This window comes from Chrysemys picta, chromosome 14 (genome assembly GCF_011386835.1).
Source record: "Chrysemys picta bellii isolate R12L10 chromosome 14, ASM1138683v2, whole genome shotgun sequence".
In the NCBI taxonomy this organism is placed as follows: domain Eukaryota; kingdom Metazoa; phylum Chordata; order Testudines; family Emydidae; genus Chrysemys; species Chrysemys picta.
Window position 1 is genome coordinate 5,753,152 of NC_088804.1, and position 19,678 is coordinate 5,772,829.

A 19,678-nucleotide genomic window follows, 5' to 3' on the forward strand; every position below is an offset into this window, starting at 1 on the left:
TGAGAAAGGCAGGATGGGGAGGAGGGCCGAAGAGAAACAGAGCACAGAAATAGCGGGTCACCCTAAGCCAAGCATTTCCCACTGACCCATGCAGAACGTGACAATGAGGTGCCGATGAAGAGATTTATTTCCTACATAAAGGCCATATTCGACTCTCGATCTCTGTGCAAACCTCTCCCTGTCACTATGGGAGTTGTGCTGGAGACTGTGGGGTGTAAGCGGCTCCAGGTTCGCATCCCAGCCCCTGGGCTGTAAACTAAACACGGAACTCACCCGTCTGACCCAGAGTAAGCAGGGGAGGCCCCCCCCCCCGCTTTTCCCAGGAAGCCTCGCTAGCAACCCCGCAGTGCGTTAACATCAATGTCCATGCCTGCTTCAGGGGGCCTAATTACACAAGCCAGCCTACTAGCTGCTGCAGGAACTCGGATGCCAGTTTCTCATGTGAGCGTGGCAGGAATGCAGCCCCACCCGCAGCGTTCGTGGTTTGGATTCTACCCCAGGCACATGTCTCCTAGTGCTAACCCTTGGGGACAGAGACATGCTGTTCCAGTCGGCTCACGAGCCGCACTGTCCTGGGAACCCTTTACAGGCAGTTCCCATGACAGGGAATTCCTGCACGAGAGGGCAGGGAAAACGGCAGGGTCTAGGTTTGGTTCCTTTCCTTCACCCAGACAAGGCTCTGGGACACACTCGCAGCAAAAGCCCTGACCAGAAATACTGAAGTCCAGATGCTGTTGTAACACTGCTGGAAGCAGTCAGGTGAGGGCCACCCACTGCTGTAATGGGGAGAGGCATCCGGGGGACAGAACCATGTCTCTACTTCGAGTCAGTGTGAGAGCTCAGTTTAAATCTGTCAAGAACTCACCTGTGAAATAATCTTAAAATGGCCTGTCACTTTAACCGTGGATTCAAGGGGATACTGAACTGGCTTCAGATTAACACCTAAAGCCAGGAACAATTAACATCCCAAAGAGCTGCTGCAAACTAGAACAGGAAACAGCCATGAAGGGGTGGCAGGGATGGGACATCCAATCCCGGTGTACGAAGACACGTCCTTGCACCAACTATGTGGATAGACATCCAGAAGAACACGGGAAATGTTTCATCTAAGGCACTGATTCCAATAGGAAAGGACTACAGAAAACATACACGAAACAGACCCGGGGGAGAGGCCTGGAAAGGCCGTGAGCAGGATTGCACATGACTGCAAAGTAACCGAGAAAGTGCCACTGGGCCAGCTCCAGGGGGATTTGGCAGCAGGCACCTGATACCATGAAGGATCTCTGACAAACTGCCCTGCTAAGGGCTTGGGGAGGCCAGGACCGGCTGGAGCAATCCCACACTGGTATCGACGTAGGTTAGCTTCCAAGGTGCATCAGACTAGCTCTGTGATGGGGACTCTCTTTGGTAATAGGACTCTCTCATTCTTCACAAACCTTGTTTTTAACACAGCCTAAGTCTTACATTGCTTTTGAGGCACACTCACTGTCACACATCCTGGCAGGGGAATTACCTGCTAACCTCTTCTAGGAGGCAGATAGGGAGCGACGGGGTCACTGATCTGGCACACTAGGCTAAGGTGTGAAGCAACAGAGGGTCCTGTGGCACCTTTGAGACTAACAGAAGTATAGAGAGCATAAGCTTTCGTGGGTCACGAAAGCTTATGCTCTCTATACTTCTGTTAGTCTCAAAGGTGCCACAGGACCCTCTGTTGCTTTTTACAGATTCAGACTAACACGGCTACCCCTCTGATAGGCTAAGGTGATATCCAAAGATGTTCACGCACCCCCAGATACAGGCTACAGTCAGCAGGGGCCTGGGAACAGCTGGGGGTGCGTGATCATGAGAGCTGGGAGACCAAAGGTTACAGTCAGCTGCAACAGAGATGGAGCTCGAAGCAGCTCAGAGCAGGATGGTGAGGCCTCCTCTCCCAGCCAGCCCACACGCCCTGTCTTCCCACAGCAGCTGCAGATGGAACTCCAAGTTTCCAGTCGGCCACGAGTGGAAGGTTTCAGAACTTCATGAAGCTACTCGCCCTGCCTGTTATTGCTGCAGAGACGAACGCAGACCTCACTCCAGCGTGAGCACAGACGGATGCTGCATATTGAACACAGCCAAGCTACAGGGAATACAAGAACTTCCCTGCTTGTTTTAAACCCCCGTTCTCCACCCCTATAACTGAAACCTGACACTTAGGGTGTGGGGACCACACAGACTCTGCCAAGTGATGCAAACGGGAAGGTCAATCCTAGGGCCGAAGCTCTGACCATGGCCCTTTTACCAGTCTGACAGGATGGCCTGGGTAGTTTAAAGTGATAATATCCATTTGGGAAGGAGGCTAACGCTTTGCAAGCACACAGGTGTCTTACTAGGGAGAGCGATAGTAGAGATTATGGCAGTGGCTCTCAAACTTTTGTACTGGTGACCCCTTCACATAGCAAGCCTCTGAGTGCGACCCCCCTTATACATTACAAACACTTTTTAATATATTTAACACCATTATAAATGCTGGAGGCAAAGCGGGGTTTGGGGTGGAGGTTGACAGCTCGCGACCCCCCATGTAATAACCAAGGGGTCCTGACTCCCAGTTTGAGAACTCCTGGATTATGGGGTTCAAGTGTCCCCAATTGTCCCTGGAAACTCCATGGTGGACAATGGTGTTGCCTTCTCCCATCAGGAAGCTCTAAGTGGCTGGAGCAGGCATTTCCACGCACGCTTTTGCTAACTGTAAAACTCTGACAGGAAATATTGAATAGACATAAGCTAAACTAAAATCAGCCACTCTTAAAGTGAATTAAGAGTGACCATTCAGGGGCTAGCACCACTTTAAACTAAATCAGTTTAAAAAAACCAACACCCCCCCCCACACACACACACGTTTAGTTAAACTGGCCCCAAATCTGGAAAAACATCATTTTATTCTCTCCCCAGTTAATCAGTGCTGTGAAGGGGAGAGTTATCTGGGACACAGAAATTGAGGTATAACTTCTCTACGCAGGCCCAAACAACAAGGGTGGTTTTAGCCCCCGTGTTTGCTCTTTACCCTATTTCGGTGGCCCAGGAGAAAAGGCTAACTATTCATGCCTAACGACGGTGCGTGTACAGTGACTGCAGTGCACAGGGCAGACCCCCGTGTTCCAGGCTGGATGCGGTCCTGATGTAATGTGTGCCTAATTCTGCTCTTTTTCCTTTCCCCAAATAAACCTGGAACCATGCGTGTAAGGGACCTGACTAAGCTTCTTACAAGTATCAGGGGTATATAGTGGAATCTAGGAACAGAAACCTCATGGGATAGTTATTTTAGACAGAAATCTGGGACATGATTTGCCTTTCACAAATCCAAGCTGACTCATACCTATTAGCCTGTACTTTTCCAAATGTAGCTGCAAGCTACAATATCCCAAGTATTTAAAAACCCTTTCCTAATACAGGTGTTCCTACAGCCTCCTCCTGAACACTGGAACAAGAGTCACTGTTTTCTGAGCACCGGGTACTTTTCCATTACCAAAACTTATTAAAGGTTCACCCATTTACTCCTCCTAGCACCAAGAGCATCACCTTGACTTTACCCTCTACCTGTCTCACTTCTGTCTAGATACTGGCTTTCCACCATAATTCCAGTCTCCTTTGGCTTGTCCTCTATCACACAAAGGCACACTGCATGGACATGCCATTAATATTCTTTTTATCCAGCACAGGTGTGAAGAAGTCACTTCCACCTCCTGTGATTTGTTTCAGTAACTAGCAATAATTTCCAGCTCTTCTGTGCTATTAATGACCCCACCAATGCTCTTATTTTTCAACCCCCGCAGTGCATTTAAAGAAACTCTGACCTATCATTTGATATATATATAGATATATCCCCAAAGTTTGCCATGCCGTGATTGCCGAGTAGCAATGCCCAAGATGCCCAAGTGCCCACAGGCACTTGGCTCGCAGGACAGAGACAAAGAACACAACCTTTGCTCCACGCCTGGCCACCCCAGCTGGTTCTGAAGAAATCCCTGCACCCAAGGGGATGTTTCTGCTATGGCCATCAACACTAAATAGTTTAAAATATTGACATTTAAACTGTCATTATTGGGTTTCAGAATTCACTCCCTGCTGAGATGAATGGGACGGCTGCGGCTTTGTTTGATTCTGTGCACCTGCAGAGTCAGAAGGCCCTGCATTGCTTTATGTCACAGTGGTTTTCTACCCAAGCAGAAAGGCTAGCCGTTTGTTTTTTAAAATGAAGGCTGGAAATACCAGACAACAGTAGAGAGCTCCTAAGATTGTCACACTGGTGCATCTCCACGGTATTTTTTTTCTGGCGTCACTAGTTATTGTAACTTATCCTTTGCTGACTGACAGATGGAAACAAGTGGTGGTGTTGACAACTTGCTTGCATTTGCTGAATCAGAATGACAGACCTGCTTGCATACTTCAGTCTAAATCAGGGGTGGGCAAACTTTTTGGACCGAGGGCCACATTGGGGTTCCAAAACTGTATGGAGGGCCGGGTAGGGAAGGCTGTACCCCCCAAACAGCCTGGTCTCTGCCCCCTATCCGGCCCCTCCCACTTCCTGCTCCCTGATTGCCCTCCTCAGAACCCCCGACCCATCAACCCCCCCCCCCCGCTCCTTGTCCCCTAACTGCCCCCTCCTGAGATCCCTGCCCCAATCCCCCCCCCGGGGACCCCAACCCCCCCTGCTCCTTGTCCCCTAACTGCCTCCCCGGACGGTGAATAAGTTAAACAGGCTTAGTCTACTGGAGGTTTCACTACTGCTTGCTCAGAGAGGATGTGTTGCACCCAGAATGGTATTAAAGAGAAGACCAAAACCAGCACTTTAGAACGCTGGTTGTCCTCCAAGGGAAGGTGGAGGGTGCCCCAGGGCCACCCTCTCCCTGCTGCTTTCTTGCCAAAAGATGCCACTCTACAAATTATGGCTCTTCCAGGCCAAGCCTGTGGCCCTATAAGAACTCAAAGATCTCAAATGACAGAATACTGGCAGCTAGTAGGGCTCAAGAGTCCACCCTGGGCTTACAAACTCCAGCAGGCACACCTAGAAGACTGGAGTACATGAAGGCAGCATATGGTAAAAAGGGGGGTTGCAATCTGTGATGGGGCATGGAAACCCCACACTGGTCAACAAGGGGTTAAGGAGCTGCTCTGGGCTGAGCCAGGCCCACCCCGCCACACCTGCCGGGCAGGCACAGGCTGGGGGGGGCGGGGGAAGTAAAAGGGGAGCAGAACAGCCGACATGGGCAGAGCAGAGAAAGAACAGACCGTTAGCCCTTGAGGAAAGGCTGAGGGAAGGCAGGAACTTCCCAGACAACTACTGCCTGGGAGGGAGGGCCAGATCCCCACACGCCCCGAGAGGGAGGCGTACCCCTCTCTCCCTTGCTAACTCAAATTATTTGGGTTAATTGCTTTTTGATCAGACGCTGCCCAGAAGGGGAAAGGCTTTAAAGTGACCTGGCTGGAGAGCCATGGCACAGGAAGAGGCAGGCTGCCGCAGAGATGGAGCAGCCACCTGCAGGAGACCCCAACAGAGAGCGAGCTGCCACGCCTGGCCATGAGGCAGCGCCAGCGAGTTGACCCCTTCATGCAATCATGGAGCAGAGTCCTACCGCCCTTCACAGAGTTTGCTAAGGACAATGGACTATTGCACATGAAACTGAAAACCCTGGAAGACAGCTCAACAGTGACAACATTTCAGGTTATGTGACAAAGGGAAGAGTATCACTGCCAGGGTCTTGTGGGATATTTTTCTAAAAAAGCCTAATGAGCCTTGACAGACTTCCAAGTCTTCCTTACCCCACTTAGATGTACATCCCTTCTCGAAATCTCTCCTGCCACACTCGTTATAACATCCCCTCCAGTCCAACAGAAAAGATCTTATTACACACAGAGTCCGGCTCAGAGAGGAAAACCCTTGCCAGAGATCTGTTTGCTTCGTAAGGCATTGCTTTTGTTGTTTGTTCCCAAATTAACTCCACTTAGTCACCCTTGAAAAAATGTCTCATGACATGACATCGGTTCAGTCCAAGAAAAATGAAGATGTGGATGAAAGGGCACGTGTCTGGGTCAGAGGAAGGTTTAACAACAAGTTCTGTTATCCACACATGCCAAGGCTCCCAAGCTCATGTGGGAGTCAAATGTATCTGGCCCGTGCTTCCTGCCTGCCTACCCCGCCCTCCTGCATTGAGACGCTCCCCTTGCCTCTACTGCTGACTGCTGCAGTGGTGGGCAGCAGGCAGAGTCCTCTTCTCCTTTGGAGCGACTGACTGAGCGCATCCTGCTCTGCCTCTGCTCCTCCCAGTCCCTGGCACTCCTCCACACAAGGCCTGTCTGCAAGGCAGGCTGAAGCCAGAGAAGCACTGCTCCATCACGGGGTGGGAGAGGAGTATCATCTGGCCCCCTAGAGCCACAGGGGGAAAGCAATCCGGTCCTCCAGGGGAAACAAAAACAACAGCAATAGGAATTTGAGTGGAAGGAGAGAGAAAAGGAAACCTTTGAAGGGAAGAGATGGTGGAAGTGCCACAAAAACAGTGGAGAGGAGAGGAGAGTAGGCTTGCTGTCCGCTCACATGAGAGTGGAGATGAGTGAAAACCCAATGCTCGCCCCTCACCCCAAGGTAAAAAGTGTGGGGGAAGCCAAACTCCGCTGGAATAGTTCCAGGCATTATGGGGAAAGAGGAGGAATGGCCATCCAGCTTGACTGAGGGATGGAGCTTCAAATACAGTTCAGATAAGTATTTAAACCCTGGGTGTTTATCTGAATGGATCCCAAAATCTGCACCTTGCAAGGTTCCCCTCCCCCTCCCCCTCCACTGGCCTTTCTGTGCATTTTGCTATCCTCCCGCTGCTTGAGCGTTTGGCTGGGTTTTGAACAATGCAGCATTAAGATGCATTCCCTTGTACTTACCCAATGTCACGTCGCTCTCATCTCCAGTCATGAACCATTTCCCACAAATAAAATGGGTGGTGTCCAGAAAAAGAGGACGGAGATCTCCCTCCAGCCTCTAACTGGGAGGCCAATTCACTGCTAGTTATGGGAGCAGAAAGCTGTTCTCGTTGCCCATCGCACCTTTGCAAGTTTAGAATCACCAGTAAACGAGCCGTGTATCATTTTGTGCTCCCCACTGAACTCCCCTGTTTTCCATCTCTCACTTATTTACTCTTCCCAGTTTTATTTCTTTAGTTCACCTCTCAGATTTCACGAAGATCTATGGGATGTTTTACTGAATGTGTTTTTTCATCTTCACCCCAGAGTTTTGAATACATTGGGAAGACACAATGACATTTAGAAGACATGGTACAATCATGCATCCCAAGGAAGGGTTCCTCACAAAAGCATGGTGGTACCACTGCGGATGGGACACCTTAAAGCCAGCAGACACTTAATGCCATCTCTGCCTTTCTGTGCTCTGGATCAGACAACTGCACGCGTCTCCCCAACAAGTAAAGGCGAGGCGAGGCACTCCCCGCTTAGCTGTTCACTGCCCTAGGAAAAGCAGGTTGTTGGTTAATAAGTTTCACCTGGATAGCTATTTCTGCTGGCCTCACAAAGTAGTTTCTTTGTTAACAGAAGGTAAACAGCTCCCTGCTGCCAAGTGGGGCAGCACAGAATAGGACAGCGTAAGTGGTCTCCATTTTGAGTTACAGAGTTCTCTATTCACACTACCCCAACCTGCATGTTAACCCCCTTCCATGCCCTATGTGGAAGGCATTTACCAAAAATGTCCCAGGTTTTACAAAGGCTATAATTCGGTTTTTACTGATTTTCACTGGAATTTTGAACCACTTAAATACAAAACAAAGTGCCTGAACTCCCCAAATCCAGCTCCCCACTTTGGAAGGAGACAGTAGCTCACTAATCTAGGCCCCCAAGGCCGGGTAGCATACCACGTCACATGCCAGATGTGCCCCAGTAGAAGACTGCTACAGCATCCAGACCCAGACGAGGCAGACCAAAGATCAGAATTAGTCAAATTATACAGATACCATGGGACATGGAAACGATGGTGTGCTGGACAATTTGAGATTCCAGCAGCTCATTCCCATAGACCAGCCGTAGGCCTGTTTACAGAAGGTCAGACTAGATGACTAGAATGATTCCTTCTGGCCTTGGAATCTCTGAATAGTGCCGGACTAAATAACTGCACACTAAGAACACAAAGCCTTCTGCCATGTTCAGGGCCCTGCTCCCACTAAAGTAGAGAACATTCCAAGCGCCTGTCCGCTTCCTCCCAGATAACCCACTTAAGAGTGCCGGGAAGGAAACCAGACAATTTCCAGTTAATTTTAGCCTGCGTTGCAGAAGGGCCCAGATAATCATTCCAGAAACCTCTGAAGCCTCAATGTGCACACATATGCCAGTCACTGTTATCTTGCAGATCTGCTTATCCCCAACTCCACCTCTGACAACACGCACAACCAGACCTTCAGCACCTCTTGCCTTATCTACTTACTGCCACTCCCCCACATAGCGTTCCAGCTCTCCAGAACGCTGCTATTTCCTCATACATTCAAAGCATGACCACATCAACCCCATCCTCAGACACTTCTGCTGGTTCCCATTCCTTACAGGGACCAGTCCAAGTCAAAGTTTGCCTTGATTTATTCATAGATTCTAGGACTGGAAGGGACCTCGAGAGGTCATCGAGTCCAGTCCCCTGCCCGCATGGCAGGACCAAATACTGTCTAGACCATCCCTGATAGACATTTATCTAACCTACTCTTAAATATCTCCAGAGACGGAGATTCCACAACCTCCCTAGGCAATTTATTCCAGTGTTTAACCACCCTGACAGTTAGGAACTTTTTCCTAATGTCCAACCTAGACCTCCTTTGCTGCAGTTTAAGCCCATTGCTTCTGGTTCTATCCTTAGAGGCTAAGGTGAACAAGTTTTCTCCCTCCTCCTTATGACACCCTTTTAGATACCTGAAAACTGCTATCATGTCCCCTCTCAGTCTTCTCTTTTCCAAACTAAACAAACCCAATTCTTTCAGCCTTCCTTCATAGGTCATGTTCTCAAGACCTTTAATCATTCTTGTTGCTCTTCTCTGGACCCTTTCCAATTTCTCCGCATCTTTCTTGAAATGTGGTGCCCAGAACTGGACACAATACTCCAGCTGAGGCCTAACCAGCGCAGAGTAGAGCGGAAGAATGACTTCTCGTCTTGCTCACAACACACCTGTTAATACATCCCAGACTCATGTTTGCTTTTTTTGCAACAGCATCACACTGTTGACTCATATTTAGCTTGTGGTCCACTATAACCCCTAGATCCCTTTCTGCCGTACTCCTTCCTAGACAGTCTTTTCCCATTCTGCATGTGTGAAACTGATTTTTTCTTCCTAAGTGGAGCATTTTGCATTTGTCTTTTTAAACTTCATCCTGTTTAATTCAGACCATTTCTCCAATTTGTCCAGATCATTTTGAATTATGACCCTGTCCTCCAAAGCAGTTGCAATCCCTCCCAGTTTGGTATCATCCGCAAACTTAATAAGTGTACTTTCTATGCCAATATCTAAGTCGTTAATGAAGATATTGAACAGGGCCGGTCCCAAAACAGACCCCTGCGGAACCCCACTCGTTATGCCTTTCCAGCAGGATTGGGAACCATTAACAACTCCTCTCTGAGTACGGTTATCCAGCCAGTTATGCACCCACCTTATAGTAGCCCCATCTAAGCTGAATTTGCCTAGTTTAATCGATAAGAATATCATGCGAGACCATATCAAATGCCTTACTAAAGTCGAGGTATACCACATCCATCGCTTCTCCCTTATCCACAAGACTCGTTATCCTATCGAAGAAAGCTATCAGATTGGTTTGACATGATTTGTTCTTTACAAATCCATGCTGGCTTGGAGACTTCATAAACCTCCTCTCTTCTCTCCACCCCAGATCCTTTCCCCTTTGCATCAGCCTGCTCTGTGACCACACACAACCTTGTCAATGCTGGTCCAAGAGCCTCCTCCTTTGCAGCTCCCGTCTGCTCCGACTGTATCCCTCTGCCATTTTTGAAGCTGTGACTCTACTTTTTGCCTATCCTCTTAATTTCTTGTCTCATCTAGCTCTGGATCATTTTGGGATGCACTTTGTAGGAAACATACCATAGAATACATAGGTTCTCCAAAGAAAAATGCAATCCTTTGTCAAGCTATTTACATGTGGAGAGTTAACACTCATGCCCCATTAGCCAGTAGTTCAGGGGTTTTGTCACCCCATCAACAGGATAGAAACGCCAGATGAGGCAGCTAACGCACCAAGTGTCCAAGGTTGCATATGGGAAAAAAAAAAGAGGAGCTGATGCTCATCCTCACAGCTGACACTGAAGAGCAGTCAAAGGGTGCTGCACTATGAGAAGTAGGATCATTCCGAGGAGTTTCCTCCCACTTGTGCCCAGGGGGAAAGCTAAAAGTTGCAGGCCACTATTCAAGAGTGTGAAGACAGCCCAGAAGTCCTGCTCGACCTCACTCTTCATTAAACCAGCTCTGATTTTTCAGACTGGGTAAGAGCTATTGTGGCACCCTGAATGGCTGACACTTTTGCCTGTTCAGTCACAGTTAACAGAACCCTCAGCGTACCAGAAACATTATATAAACTCCAGATGGCGCAGGAAACAGTGCTGGTGACTCAGAAGACATCACTGTTTCCTTCAAGTCAGTTCTCAGTCAATGCATCCGTTTGGTGTTGGGGCCCTGTGCTACTGGAGATGACATTTCAGAATACAGCTAAAACTGTGGTGGTTAAACCAGGAATACGCTGCTAGAGGAATGTTTATGCTACACAGGAATAGCGGGCACAGGCCCTAACCGGCAAGCTATAGGCTATGTTTAAATACAAGACCCTATGCTGACCGTTTCCATTCTTTGTGTGCATGGGGGGTTTATCGAATGGATTTAAGCTTGGATGCTGTGGAGCGATGTCTCCCAGTACAGTTGTCTGATGCTACCAGGTCTCCATGGGAAATGAGAAATCCAGTCTGAATTGATTTCACCTGACTAAAGGTTTCGAACCAACCAAAGGACAAGCCAACCAACTCCTCCATGAATTATGAAACAGCTACTAGAGGTCAGGGCACAAATCCCTCCACCTCATCCTCACTGGCCCAGCCCCTGGTCCCTCCTCGGTTCTGCCCAAACAATTTGCTGTAATGGCTCAGCTCCAAGGCCTGCTCCTACCAAAAGCCTATGCCCAAGGCACAAACCTGCACCAGCCTAGTGAAGCAGGGATGGGGAAAATGGGGAAGTTCTACACACTCTGTAAAGTATCAGGGGGTAGCCGTGTTCGTCTGTATCCACAAACACAACGAGGAGTCCGGTGGCACCTTAAAGATTAACAGATTTATTTGGGCATAAACTTTCGTGGGTAAAAAACCCACTTCTTCAGGTGCCGAGAAAGCTAGGGGGCTGCACAAGATCGGGATGTCCACACCCAACAAGCCCAGCCCATACATAGGCCCTGCCCTAACCCCATTTCCTTCCCCCCCTGCACAGAACCCCCCCAACCATGCAGGACCCGTCACCAGCCCGCTTCCTCCAGCCCAGCACCCCCTCGACCCATTGCAGGCCCCCCACACCTTCTCACTTCCTCCTGCCCTGCCCTGCCCAGCCCTCCTCACCGAGCCCACACCCCTGCCCCCACCCCGCTTCCTCCAGCCCAGCCCCCCAACCTCATGTGGGCCCCAGCCTGTGCTCTGTGCAGGCCCCACCCCCAGTGCAGGCTCCACGCACCCCAGCCCAGCCCCCCGAGACCCATTGCAGGCCCCCTCACCACCCCACTTCCTCCTGCCCAGCCCTCCCCACCGAGCCCACACTGCTGCCACCACCCCGCTTCCTCCAGCCCAGCCCCCCAACCTCATGCAGGCCCCCCACACCATCTCACTTCCTCCTGCCCTGCCCAGCCCTGCCCTCCTCACCGAGCCCACACCCCTGCCACCACCCCACTTCCTCCAGCCCAGCCCCCCAACCTCATGCGGGCCCCATCCCCCCAGCCCAGCCCCCCGCGACCCATTGCAGGCCCCCCTCACCACCCCACTTCCTCCAGCCCCGCCCCTCCTCTGTACAGGCCCCACCCCCAACGCAGCTTCCCCCAGCCCCGCCGCCGCATGGCCCCCACCCAGCGCTCGCCCCGCCCCGCCCCAGGCCGGGGGCCCGCGGCCGTCGCTCACCGGCAGGGGCGCGCCCAGCAGGCGGTGCAGGGCGGGCAGCTGCGCGCCCAGCGGCAGCGCCTCCGGCAGCGGGTGCACGGGCGGGCGGCGCGGCTCCGGGAAGCTGGCGCACGAGAAGGGGTCGCTGTCGTCCAGGTACTGCAGGCGGCAGAGCGCGGCGCCGGGCCCGGCCGCCATGGGCACAACCTCCCCGCGCGCCCACCCGGCGCAACTGCCCGCGCGCCGCCGGCCTCGGGGCAAGGCCGGGACCGCGCCCCGCCCCGCCGTCCGGCCTGGGGCGGGGCTACGGCCCCCAGCCAATCGCTCGCCGGTAACCGGGACAACCGGCCACTACAGAGCAGCCGATTGGCCAGCGCTGCCGGGCAGGCGGTGTCTGGCTGCGGCTAACGGGCCCCGCGCCGAGGAGCAGCCGCCCCCTCCCGCAGGGTCCGGCGCAGCCCGCCCGGGGGCCCAGCGCTCCCCAGCGGCCGGAGCAGGCTGTCCCCGCCGCGGGCAGGGCTCGGGGGCCGGGCCGGGCCGGGCCGGGCCAGCTACGTGCGGCTGCTGGAGGTAGGGGACCAGCTGCACCAAGTGCCTGGGGCGCGCGGCGGGGGGGAGAGGAGAAGGGGCGCAGTGTTAGGGGCGCAGCAGGGGGCTGGGGAAGGGGCATGGGGAGGAGGGGGGGCAGCGGAGAAGGGGTGCGGGGAGGAGGGGACGCAGGGGGAAGGGGAGGAGGGGTTGCAAGGGGGAGAGAGGAGAAGGGGCACAGGAGGAGGGGAAGGGGTGCAGGGAGGAGGGGGTGCAGGGGGAAGGGGGCATGAGGGGAGGAGGGGGTTTGAGGGGGGCATGGGGGGAAGGGGAGGAGGGGGTTTGAGGGGGGCATGGGGAGGAAGGGGTGCAGGGAGAAGGGGCATGGGGAGGAAGGGATGCAGGGGGAAGGGGAGGAGGGAGTTCGAAGGGATGCAGGGAGAAGGGGAGGAGGGGTTTGAGGGGGTGCATGGGGAGGAAGGGGTGTAGGGGTAAGGGGAGGAGGGGGTTTGAGGGGGGCATGGGGGGAAGGGGAGGAGGGGGTTTGAGGGGGGTATGAGGAGGAAGGGGTGCAGGGAGGAGGGGGTTTGAGGGGGTGCAGGGGGCTGGGGAAGGGGTGCAGGGAGAAGGGGCATGGGGAGGAAGGGGTGCAGGGGGAAGGGGAGGAGGGGTTTGAGGGGGTGCATGGGGAGGAAGGGGTGTAGGGGTAAGGGGAGGAGGGGGTTTGAGGGGGTGCAGGGGGGAGGGAGTTTAAGGGGGTGCAGGGGGAAGGGGAGGAGAAGGGGCGCAGGAGGGAGGCACAGGTGTTAGCAGAGAAGGGGATACGTGAGCATCCCCATAGGCACTAGGCGGGTAAGGGGTGCACAAGTGGGGTCATGTGATGGAGCGTACACGAAACGTGCTAGCTGGGCTGCTGTACAGGACTGTGGGCGGTTAGCTCAGGATGGACCTGTTGCCTTCCCCAGACCCCTTGTCTGGCCATGCGCCACTGGCTCTGCTCAGGTCCCCTCACCTGTGTGCAGGGCTGAGCCCTGGCAGAACCGTGTTGCCAGCCTGGGGCCTGGCCCTTCCCAGCGCTAGGAGAGAAAGGACACCGGGGCTAAGACTCTCATTAAAGTTGCTACTCACCAGATGTGCCCACTAGAGGGTGTTGGAATTTGAACAGACTCCTTCCTGGCCCGCAGTTCTCTGTTGACAAGCCAGCGTGCTAGCTGCACAGCTGTGGCTCTTGTGAGGCCTGGCTGAACATGGCACTGACACCCCCATGGGGCACTGCTCAGGCCACTCACATGCTCGGTGCTGTCCTGGGGCCTTTGGCGCACACAGGGCTGATTTCTGCCCCTTGGCTGTTGCCAGCCTTTGACCCTGACACAACTGCATGGCGGTGGCAAGGAGGAAAGGCCTCCTAGAGCCCCACATGGCAGCAAGCGTACCCCAGCACTCACCTGTGTTCAGCTCCATGGACCTGGGGAATCCCAGGCTGGAATTCCAGCGGCGGGGTCTGACCCCTGTCACTCACACATGCAAATTACAGTGGCCAACTTTTATTTGACCCTGTTCTATTCTGTAACAACCTTTTCTCTGCATTGAACAGATCACTGGGATGGCGAAGGAGTAACTCAGGGAGGTACAGCTCTCTTGTGCCAGTTCCACAGCCACTTGGAACTGCCATGTGCCTCTGTGCTGCACACAACCGACTTGGAGAGCTTCACAGCTGTGGCTGGGGCAGAATCCCCATCACCTGCACCAAAGCACAGGGCCCCGATGCCTGAGCTAATGGAGAATCTCTGCTATCTGTTAGCAGTGCAGGGCCCATGACAGCCCGGGGAACGATGAGAGGTACATGCATACACACACCAGCCTGTTCGTTACACACTTGCCTATACAGACAAAGCTTGTCTCAGAACCAGCTGTTCAGATCTTCCTTCTGACATCAACATAAGAAATCTCTGTGCATCAAGGGCTTCCATCCCATAACCTCCAGGCTTTGCGTGGGCTTGTCTGAGATGGTTGTGACATATGGTCGTCTTTCTTTTTATACAAAGGTATCACCATTGGTGCACAATTGTGATAAATCTTATACAAGTATGTGTTGTAAGGTATCCATGAAAATGTTATGGGCTGCTAAGTATTATTTTCCTATTTAAATCCATATATCATCATTGTATCTGAAGTTATGAAGTTTTGCTATGTGTTTGTATCTCAAATGTGTTCTGTTCCTGGATATCACCCACAAGACAGATTTGCATCAAGGCTAGTCAGCCATGTGTTTATGACCCATAAGGAGAATCAGCTCTTCAGTGAGCCCCCCTGAGTAGGTACTCTGAGAAGGCATGCTGACACTGGGTGACCCATGACTCAGCAATGGCATGTAAGGTCAGATGATCCAAGATTTCATGTTTGTGCCAGTAACTTTCCATGCACATAGGTTCAGGATCTAAAAGTGGAGACTGTGACGTCACTTCTTAGCCTCTTTCCTGCTCCACATCTCTGGATTATGATTTCTAACAAAGAAGAGTTTAAAACAATGGACTGAGGACCCCAATATTTGGGATGAACCAGAGCCACTTATTACAAACTGGCAGATTTAACATCACTGCTATTAACCTGATCTACAACCTCTGAAACCACCTGTAATGCATATGATTCATTTTAACCTCTAATAACTCTCTTCCTTTTTTGTATATTAATAAACTTTTAGATTTTAGTTACTAAAGGATTGGCTACCAGCATGGGTTTGGGTGAAATCTAAATGACCTGGAGTGTGTGTCTGGTTCTTTGGAACTGGAAGAACCTAATGTCTGTGATTCTTGGTTTAATAATCATTTATCACAGAAGTCTGGATGGTGCATGAGGGTCTGAAGGAGATTCTGTGGCTTCCTGCGATCATTAGTAGTTCTGCCATCTTACTTTGGAAAATTTCAGGTGCACTGGTAATCCTCAAAAGTAAAATCTCCCCAAGGGTGTGATAAATTGAATTAGTTTAGCACTTTCTGTGGTTTAAAGGAATTTGCCAGAATCCCTTTGAGGCATCCAGCTTGGAGCATACTGTATCTCTTTTCACTTTGGGGAGCAAGTCAGCCAGTGTTAGGAGCATTCCCCCCCCCCCCCCCAACTACTTCATTGTCTTTTTAAGAGCCACATGGATTCATAGTTTTCCATTTTTCGTTATAACTGGTACCCCTGGGACACATCGTGCTTTTGGCTCAGTAGCCAATCATTCTATTCTCTTTAACGCAGTTTGCACGTTATGAAGCAGTGGGATAGGAATCATGTGAGGTGTACGTACGCTACATGGTGCAGCATTGTCTCAAGGTTAGTTGTACTGGATCTCCTGTCAAAAGTTCAATATCACCAAATATTCCATCGAGTTCTTCCACCTTTCTAGGCCCATCATAGGGTGTTGGTCTATGGTCCTTTGCTCACGTACAATCTGAATGCAAAGCTTTTGTCTTTGTAAGCCAATGCATGCAGAGCTCTTATAAAACATTCACCGTTTCCTCCCGGTTCTTGCATTCTTTGGTGAAAACACGCTCTTTCATAAACCCCATTTCTCTGAGGTATAAAGTATGCATCAAACATCGCCAGAGCCCTTTCATAGTTGTCTTTTTGGCTGTCTTCAGTAAAGTCAAAGGATTTAAAGATATTCTCTGCCTTGCTTCCCCATAGCATACAGTAGATACCTGTATATCTCCAGGGTGGTGTGTGTTTTTTTTGTGTGTGTGTAATTTGATTGCAATTCAAAATCTTGCAAAATACTGCTTCCAGCTTGTCTGTTGTGAAGGTGACATTCTCTGGGGCATTGAAGAGTGGCATGTTGATGAGATCCTGCATCCTGTTCCTTCTGTCTGTAATCTTTGCTGTTTTCCATCTGTTTCTGTTCTTAGTTCACTTCTGACACCTGTCATGCTCCTCTACCGGCTGTAGACTGGCTACGGAGCTTGCTTATACACTCCACCTGTGTTCATACATTCCTTTAATGTTCTGCCTGGTTGGGTGAGGTTTGTTTAAATCAGATATTGTGCACAAAGTGCTACCTAGTGGCTGAATAGTGTAATACAGATTGGCTTAGCCCAGGGGTTGGCAACCTTTCAGAAGTGTTGTGCCAAGTCTTCATTTATTCACTCTAATTTAAGGTTTCACGTGCCAGTAATACATTTTAACCTTTTTAGAAGGTCTCTTTATATAACCTATAATATAGAACTAAACTATTGTTGTATGTAAAGTAAATAAGGTTTCAAAATATTTAAGAAGCTTCATTTAAAATTAAAATACAGAGCCCCCCGGAGCCGTGGGCAGGACCTGGGCAGTGTGAGTGCCACTGAAAATCAGTTTGTGTGCCGCCTTCGGCATGCGTGCCATAGGTTGCCTACCCCTGGCTTAGCCGCTGTAATGGAATGCTAGAGTCTGCTTGGACAACTCAAAGTGGAACAGAAGTAGCAAGCAGCCCTCAAAAGCAGAGTGAGCAATAGGGTGACCAGACAGCAAATGTGAGAAATTGGGATGGGGGTGGGAGGTAATAGGACCCCAAAATCCAGACTGTCCCTATAAAATCGGGACATCTGGTCACCCTAGTGATCAAGGAAAACCGAAGGGTGCTGGGTAAATAGAGCTGCTAGAGAATCAGGATCTATGAGAAAATGCTGAGGTTGGTTGGACTAAGGGATGACAAGGAGCCTGTTGGGCCTTTCTGGAAGGATGCCTGGAGTTCTGCCTCCAAAATGTAAGGAAATAATATAGTCGTATCTCTTCTAAACCTTCCTGAGTCAGGACGTGAGTTGCTCAGCACCAGCCGCAGGAGGAAATCTCCCCAAACTGTCTGATACTGAACGGATTCATTAGAGAGAGGTTTTCACTTTCCCCCAGCACTTCCAACACGGGCAACAAGAGACCTAACCCTGTGAGCTATTGGTCTGTTCCACTGCAGCAGTTCTTACACATTCAGTCCCCTGCTAACGCAGGCAGTAGGGTGTGCAGAGGGTGTACTATTCAGCTGAAGTATTCACTTGGAATAGTCTAGAAATATTTGAAAAGATTCAGTGTTTGGGTATTAAAGCAGAGCAGCTGTATTCCTCCCATGTAGGTTTCTAAGCACCTTTCTATACCCCGCCCACCATCAGGGATCTGGGGGCCTTGCCATTCTCATGGTCTGTTCCCCTCTCCCTTTCCCCCCCTCATATGAGAAGGTATCAGTGGGTCCCTGTCATTCTGCGATTGTCTGAGCCCTCTCCCTTCCCCCTAGATGGGCCTAGGGACTCCTGTCCCCCTAGGAGTGTCTAAGCCACTTTCCCTGACCACCCCTCAATGTGGGATCTGATCCCCTGTCCCCCAGGGGGTGTATAAGCCCTTCTCTCTCTGTGAGCCAGGATTTGAGGGCCCTCTTCCTTCTGAAAGCGTCTGAGCCCATCTCCCTGTCCCCTATGTGATCTGGCAAAGGGGGAAGCCCTTCCTCTCTGCATGGGGAGCTGAGAACAGGCATGCTGGGAACATGCACCAAGAACGCACTGCTGAGACTGAGGTCAGAAGATGAGGACAAGCATATCACAGGCGTTCCCAGGAGGTGGAGTCAATAAGGACACCCACTGAGATTGATGGAGCAGCTCACCTATCTCCGAGCTCTCTTTCAGGCTGTATTCCTCTCCACCTGTTCTCATTCAAGGGAGACCATGCCATTGAGATGAATAGGCCACTTCACGCCTCCCTGAGCCTCCTATGCTTTCAGGATTGGCCTGTGCTGGGGATCTGGATATAGAATCATAGACTATCAGGGCTGGAAGGGACCTCAGGAGGTCATTTAGTCCAACCCCCTGCTCAAAGCAGGACCAATCCCCAGATAGATTTTTACCCCAGTTCCCTAAATGGCCCCCCAAGGGTTGAACTCACAACCCTGGGTTTAGCAGGCCAATGCTCAAACCACTGAGCTATCCCCCCCCTATATAGCACAGCCCTTGCTGATGATTAATTTAATACAATATTATAGTGGAACACCAGCTCTGATACAGTTAAGACTGAGAAGACTTTTCTGTTTAAAGGTCGATTCTTCTAATTGTTCTAAAATTGGCATGCTTCCTCAGCTTAGCTTGAAATCTGCTGTGGTTCCCAGGGGTACAGGGTAGGGTTAGTGATCCAAATTTGGGGCTATTTGAGTGAGATGTTCCCAGAATATAGCCCCCTAAATAAAACAGCTTTTCTTAACATTCACAAATTCTACCAAATTGCTAACTACTGAATGGGACGGAAAGGGGAGGGTGAACGGGACATGGTGTGGGAGGGAAGGGGGGCTATATGTTGCAGGGGTTGGTGAGGGAGGGGTGGAGAAGGAGAGAGTCACACCAGTCTTCTCTCACATGCTTAAGTGTTTGGGACATAGACCACAGCTGAGGTTTCTTTCACCGGTCCTGTTGGTAACTACGCATGCCAAAAACTTCAAAGCATGATCGTTATTCCCCTCCCCCTATAACAAAGTGTACGGGGATAATATGGCAGTTAGACCTTGTGCATGTGAAGAAGAACCAGCCAGCCAAGCACCTGAGAGAGAGAATGTTTGGTGCTGCCTCAGAGCCTGGCCCACGCTGTCCAATGTCTCATCTATGTCATAGGCTTCAGGGAAAGTAGATCAACTCCCCCGCACCCCATATTACATTGGATGGGGAATCCCTTCCGGTCTCCTGCCAGTGGCCAGCTGGAACCCTGAAGCATGAGCTTTTAGGAACATAAGATCTAAACCAGACCCTGACTGCCCCTCCCCTCCCATCACAAGCAACCCTGTCATTCAATCACACTCCTAAATTTGTCCTGCTTCCTCTTAAAACGAATTACGTTGTTTGCCCCCAAAACTCCTGTGGGCAGGCAATTCCAGAACTGCACTCCTCTGATGGTTAGAAATCTTCTAATTCCCAGCCTGAATTTGGTCATGGCCAGTTTATATCCATTTGTTCTTGTGCCAGCATTGTCCTTTAGCTTCAATAGTTCTTCTCCCTCCCTGGTGTTTACTCCCTGACGTAT

At 51.0% G+C, this 19,678-nt stretch overlaps 1 protein-coding gene and 1 long non-coding RNA gene across 3 annotated transcripts in view; one reads left to right on the top strand and one right to left on the bottom strand.

The window, feature by feature from the left end:
- FHOD1 (formin homology 2 domain containing 1) overlaps positions 1-12,432 on the bottom strand; it is a 62,716-nt gene extending 50,284 nt beyond the window's left edge. Inside the window, exon 1 of one of the 2 annotated variants that reach the window (XM_065567544.1) lies at positions 12,167-12,432. In XM_065567544.1, the coding sequence (XP_065423616.1) occupies positions 12,167-12,343 (177 nt within the window). In that variant the 5' untranslated portion in view covers positions 12,344-12,432. The remainder of the gene's footprint in view (positions 1-12,166) is intronic. The other variant, XM_065567545.1, reaches the window with a different exon arrangement.
- Positions 12,396-16,916, top strand: LOC101949389 (uncharacterized). Its single transcript, XR_255554.4, has 2 exons — positions 12,396-12,715; positions 14,268-16,916. It is a non-coding gene; the product is annotated as an uncharacterized LOC101949389 (long non-coding RNA).
- Positions 16,917-19,678: the final 2,762 nt, after the last annotated feature.